At 47.2% G+C, this 6,260-nt stretch overlaps 1 protein-coding gene across 1 annotated transcript in view; it reads left to right on the top strand.

Moving 5' to 3' along the window:
* The first annotated feature begins 454 nt into the window (after nt 1-454).
* The window catches only part of LOC143294124 (uncharacterized), a 23,530-nt gene continuing 17,724 nt past the window's right edge, over nt 455-6,260 (top strand). The window contains exons 1-4 of the mRNA XM_076605555.1: nt 455-465; nt 962-1,197; nt 3,643-3,938; nt 6,170-6,260. The exon at nt 6,170-6,260 is cut by the window's right edge and continues 68 nt beyond it. Of these exons, the coding sequence (XP_076461670.1) occupies nt 455-465; nt 962-1,197; nt 3,643-3,938; nt 6,170-6,260 (634 nt within the window). The remainder of the gene's footprint in view (nt 466-961; nt 1,198-3,642; nt 3,939-6,169) is intronic.

Below are 6,260 nucleotides of genomic sequence, written 5' to 3' on the forward strand. Positions count from 1 at the left end.
CTCCCCGTCCCCCACCCCCATCCACACTCCCTCCTCCCACCTCTTGCACCGCGTCCGCCCGCCTCCCACCCACCCACCCACACACTTCTACTCACCCCCCCTGCCCCCAATGCCCACACCCACCCTCTCGGCCCAATACGTGCAGGTCGATCTCTGCTGATCCTGAACAAGAGTGGACAACCTCTGTCTTGCGCCACCGTGGAGAGTACCGACCCCTACGTCACGGCCACTGCCGTCTTCCGCCAGGGCGTTCTGGGACACGTAATCTTCCGCCAGAGGGCGTCCCATGCCGGTCACGTGACCCGCGTGACCTCTGACCTGCGCTTCGAGGCACCAGGGAGAGGCGGTGGGCGGTTGGAATGGCGAGTGGTGCACGGAGAGGAGGGAGGGTGCAACGCTGTGGGAACAGCCTACAACCCTTCCAGGGTTAGGGGTCAGTGTGACGGGAGCAACCATGCCAGGTTGGTGACTGTTTGGTGAAGCTGTGGAGGTGTGCGTGTGTGTGTGTTTGTGTGTTTGTAAATGTGTGTGTATATGTTTGTAAATGTGTGCGTGTATGCGTGCGTGTGTGTGCGGGTGCGCGGTTGTCTTTGTGTGTGTTTTTTGCAGGTATGTGCGTGTGGGTGAGTGAGTGTGTGTGTGTGTGTGTGTGTGTTGTGGGTGTGTATGCGTGTTAGTTTTTGGACAAGTGTGTACGAATGTAAATGAGTGTGAGTATGTGTATGTGAGTGTGAATGTGTGTGTGTGTATGTGAATAAATGTGCATGTGGGTGTCAGTAACTGGAGTCATAACTACACCGTAAATAATGATCATTACGTCAAACGCAATTCTTACCGTGAGCCTACACATTGTGTGCGTGCACGCAAACCTGGAATAAAGATGTCCAAAATGAAGATGAAGACAGCAATGCATCTGAACAGTATCATGTCCACTCCTCCAATCCGATGATATATAACACAGCTGCGCCATCGGGGATCTGGGAAGCAAGCTGGGGCCGGTGGAGGTGGGGAGAGGTGACGTTGATGATGACGACAGCAGCGGCGGCGAGGGGCGGATGACGTCAGTGGACGAGCACCTGCCACTGTCCGGGGCGGACAGTGTGGTGGACAGCACTCTGCAGCTCTTTGTGGCTGACCAGTCCCAGTCCTTCCCGCCCGTGGCCTGTGCCGTCATCCGTCGATATCGGGCTCGTACAGGTTTGTGTGTGAGTGTAGGGGGGTGGGGGTGGGGTGAGTGGGTGGGTGGAAGCATGTGTGTTTTGTATCGTATTGTATTGTACAAAATGATATTCCATTGTAATGGATTGGATTGGATTGGATTGGACTACGATTTTCACAACAGATATATCATGAGAAATTAGGGATATTTATGCATACATTCATGCATGCATGCATACATACATACATGCATATATATATATATATGTGTGTGTGTATATATATACATGTGTGTGTGTGTGTGTGTGTGTGTGTGACAAATCCATAAGTACGCTATATCACATCTGCTAGGCAGATGCCTGACCAACAGAATAACCCAGCGCGCTTAGTCAGGCCTTGAGTGTATGCGTGTATTATTAGTATGCCAATCAGAGTGGGTTTCTTCTTCAGAATTTAGCCAGAGGACAAAGCTGTCGTTGCCATGGGTTCTTTTTCAGTGCGCGGGATCTCGATTTATCGTCTCACCCGAAAGACTAAACGCTTAGTTTGATTTCCAGTCAAACATGGGAGAAGAGAGGAGAGCGGGATTCGAACCCAGACCCTTGCGGGATCTCTGTATTGACAGATGAGCGTCTTTACCATTCTGCCACCTTCCTCCCATGTGTAAAGGTTTGTAAAAAAAAAAAAAATTCGGAACAGACCCGAAGATGTTTTGATGTGAATGGTATTGAAAACATATTACCTGTTCGGCACTTGTGTTCACATGTGGAGTGGTGGTCTAATGGTAACGCGTCCGCCAAAGGAAGTGTGAGAACCTGAGAGTGCTGGAACGAATCCTACGGTTGCCAGATTTTTCTCTCTCTCTACAAGACCTTGGTCTTGATCGAGGCTAGTCATTTAGCTGAGACGTGAAGTCGAGGTCTGTGTGCAGCATTCACTAAACGCACTTAAAAGAACCCCTGGCGAAAATAGGAAGAGAAAAAAAAAAAAAAGACATCCACTGTAATTTTTGTATTTGTATTTGTATTTCTTTTTGTCACAACAGATTTCTGTGTGTGAAATTCGGGCTGCTCTCCCCAGGGAGAGCGCGTCGTTACACTACAGTTCCACCCTTTTTTTCTTTTCTGTTTTTTTCTTTTTTTTCATTTTTTCATTTTTTGCCTGCGTGCAGTTTTGTTTTTCCTATCGAAGTGGGTTTTTCTACAGAATTTTGCCAGGAACAACTCTTTTGTTGCCGTGGGTTCTTTTACGTGCGCTAAGAGCATGCTGCCCACGGGACCTCGGTTTATCGTCTCATCCGAATGACTAGCGTCCAGACCACCACTCAAGGTCTAGTGGAGGGGGAGAAAATATCGGCGGCTGAGCCGTGATTGGAACCAGCGCGCTCAGATTCTCTCGCTTCCTGGGCGGACGCGTTACCTCTAGGCCATCACTCCACATATAATATATACGAGAGTCCGTGCGCGTGACTGAAGCATGACTGACTGACACAGGAAACAAAATCAATAATCAGCGCCTAAAGGCGGCTGTTAGTGTAAATGACCCCGTGTTTGTAGAGCGCTCTGAGTTTGATCTGTGACGGAAGATAAGCGCTATTTTAGTATCAATAGTGCTAATAATGATAATGATGATAAGAAGAAGAAGAAGACGAGACCTAAATGTGCCTTAAAGTGAATGATTAAAGCAATACCTTACCTCTACCGCACACGCACACACACACGCGGTCATACCAGCCCGTTGAAGAAAACCAACCCAGGTCTGTATATGTGGAGTGATGGCCTATGTGGAGTGATGGCCTAGAGGTAACGCGTCCGCCTAGGAAGCGAAAGAATCTGAGCGCGCTGGTTCGAATCATGGCTCAGCCGCCGATATTTTCTCCTCCTCCACTAGACCCTTTTATTATTATTTTCATTACTACGACCTTTTTTTATCATAATTATTATTTATTTATTTATTTATTTATTTATTTATCTATTTATGTAAGCTTATCTATATATATATATACATTTTTTTTCTCAAGGCCTGACTAAGCGCGTTGGGTTACGCTGCTGGTCAGGCATCTGCTTGGCAGATGTGGTGTAGCGTATATGAATTTGTCCGAATGCAGTGACGCCTCCTTGAGCTACTGAAACTGAAACACTAGACCTTGAGTGGTGACCTGGACGCTAGTCATTCGGATTAAACGATAAACCCAGGTCCTGTGTGCAGCATGCACTTAGCGCACGTAAAAGAACCCACGTCAACAAAAGAGTTGTTCCTGGCAAAATTCTGTAGAAAAAATCCACTTCGATAGGAAAAACAAATAAAACTGCACGCAGGGAAAAAAAAAATTAAAAAAAAAAAAAAAAAAAAAGGGTGGCGCTGTCGTGTAGCGACGCGCTCTCCCTGGGGGAGAGCAGCCCGAATTTCACACAGAAAAAATTTGTTGTGATAAAAAGAAATATAAAAAAAAATACAAAATATTATTATTGTCGTGTTGGGCAGGTGTGGCCACCTTCAACCACCAAGGGGTAATAACAGGGGACATCACCCTCACGCAGGAGTCGCCTCTAGACCCCACCCTCACCCGGCTGCGGCTCCGGAACCTGCGCTCGTCGGGCGGCGAGTACCGCCTGCACCAGTGGCCCGTGCCACAGCTTCTGGGGCTTGACGTTGACCCCTGTGGTCAGCGTAGCGTGGGTCCCCCCTTCGACCCTCTGCACGCCAGCAAGGACCACCATCACCACAGCGGCGGCGGCTACTCTCCTCCCCCTGGCCTGCACTCCCACCATGACTACCAGGTCAGAGGGATGAGTGTGTGGGGTGGGGGTGGGGTGTGTGTGTGGGGGGGGGGGGTGAGTATGTGTGTTGGGGGTGGGTGGGCGTGGAGGGGTGATGTACGTGTGTGTGTGTGTGTGTGTGTGTTTGTCGTGTGTGAGTGAAAGTGTGTGTGTGTGTGTATGTGTGTGTGTGTGTGTGTGTGTGTGTGAGTGTGTGTGTTGTGTGCGTGTGTGTGTGTGTGTGTGTGAGTGTGTGTGTGTGTGTGTGTGTGTGTGTGTGTGTGTGTGTGTGTTGTATATATGTGTATTGTATATGTGTGTGCGTGTGATATGACATTACAGAACACGCCGTTACGTTTTTATTTTTTAAAAGATGACTGCTGAGTCGAAAGAACTTACAAATGGAGAACGTTTATACACATATCATACGGGCGTATAGCACTATCACTCGGGTGAAAAGCGTCGTTACTATCACTCGGGTAAGAAGGTGCCGCTAGTACCCTGTGAGTGTTTTACACTAAATGGAATTGAAGAGTCATGTCCACAAACTATCATATCAGTGAATATTACTATCACACGACGGAAAAGTTGTGGATTTATCTTGTGCCAGCTGTCTCACGGGTGAATATCCCTATCTCCATCAACTGTAAATTCCAGCTTTTTCCTAGAACATTTCAACTCAGGGGAATGCAGTCTGTTCTCTCTGATTTCGTTTGGTTCCCTATGTTTGTTGCCAAACGTTACCTGACACAATAAGATTTCATACAGGGAGGAAAGCCTACCATCTAAGAGATGTGGAAAGGTAGAGAGTAGACCCGAACCAACAAATGAATAAGACACACCACCATGAAATAGATTATGACGAGAGGGAATAATTTCACAACATATAACAACTAACAAGTTCTGAAGACTTGATTCATTTTGAGATCCTTTGTTTATTCAGTCACGTATTTTCAACATTCTTGGGCTAAACATCATATCACTTAACTATCCATAGTAGCATCCTTCGGTCATCAACATAGACATCCTACGACCTGTCCTAACCTAACTACTGCCTATGTTGACTTAGAATCTAACACGTCACATACCTCTTGAAATCATCATCTGGCTGCAGACCGGTCTTCTAAGGGTTTGCTCTGGCCTCTCTTTTCGGCTCTGTTCTTCGGGTCTCTTCCTGGGGTCTCTTCCTGGGGTCTGCTCACGGGATCTTTGTGTTCAGCCTTATATATAGCCCCGGGACTGATCAATCTCCCCATTCGTCTGTCGTCCGGCCGCATTATCTCCGCTGGGCGTTACCCATCGCTGGGCTTGCCATCTTTGTTTCTTTGTGTTCTCGCACACATGTCCAGCTTAACGGACCTCACTTAATAATTCTACTGCCTGATGCCCACATGCGCTAGACTGGCCTCGGAGGGTGTGAGTCCCTTTGTACTCAACTGACCCTGTGGTGATCTGATCTGTCAATTGCTATACTACCCGGATCTGTCCGGACATCGACGATGGACAAGGCTGGCTTCAATTATCGTTTCCACGCTCACAGCCATCTGCTGCCATACCACATCTCATACATTATTTTTCTTTGTTCCGAGAACGACAGAGACTGCCACAGGCAGTGTGATATATGCTGGGGCCCTACAAGAAAATGTCCCATTTTCAGTAAGTTAAGTTATCTTGGTATGTGACGTTTATATTAGAAACATAGATGGCATACAATAGATGATAGTGCTATACGCCCGTGTGATACACACAACAACAAACAGAGTTGTAAAATATCACTAACTTTGACAAGACGCGTCTACGATTCGGACCATAGGTTCGTATTCAGGGACTGTGTCAACTGCAAATCCTTTACAGGACAATTTTAGAGTCGGATGATTCATTGTGATGACAGGACGTCATGACGTCATCTTTTGTGATGTCATCGGTGTCACGACACCGGCGGATGAAATATGTGTAGCGAAGGAATGTGTTATGCAGGAGGAAAGCATGACGTCAAATAAAAATAATTATGGCGTCGGAAAAACTTACTGGCATGTGTACATGCATGTGTGTGTGTGTGTGTGTGTGTGTGTATGTGTGTGTGTACGTGCATTTGTGTGTGTGTGTGAATGTTTGTGCGTGTATGTGTGTGTGTCTGTGTGTGCGCGCGCGCACGCATGTGTATTTGTGTATGTATATATATATATATATATATATATATATATATATATGTGTGTGTGTGTGTGTGTGTGTGTGTGTGTGTGTGTGTCCAGGTGGGCGACCTGAGCGGGAAGCATGGAATGCTGAGCGGAGTGAACAACACGGAGCGGACACACCGGGATTTGAACCTGCAGCTCTTCGGGC

This window comes from Babylonia areolata, chromosome 19 (genome assembly GCF_041734735.1).
Source record: "Babylonia areolata isolate BAREFJ2019XMU chromosome 19, ASM4173473v1, whole genome shotgun sequence".
In the NCBI taxonomy this organism is placed as follows: Eukaryota; Metazoa; Mollusca; class Gastropoda; order Neogastropoda; family Buccinidae; genus Babylonia; species Babylonia areolata.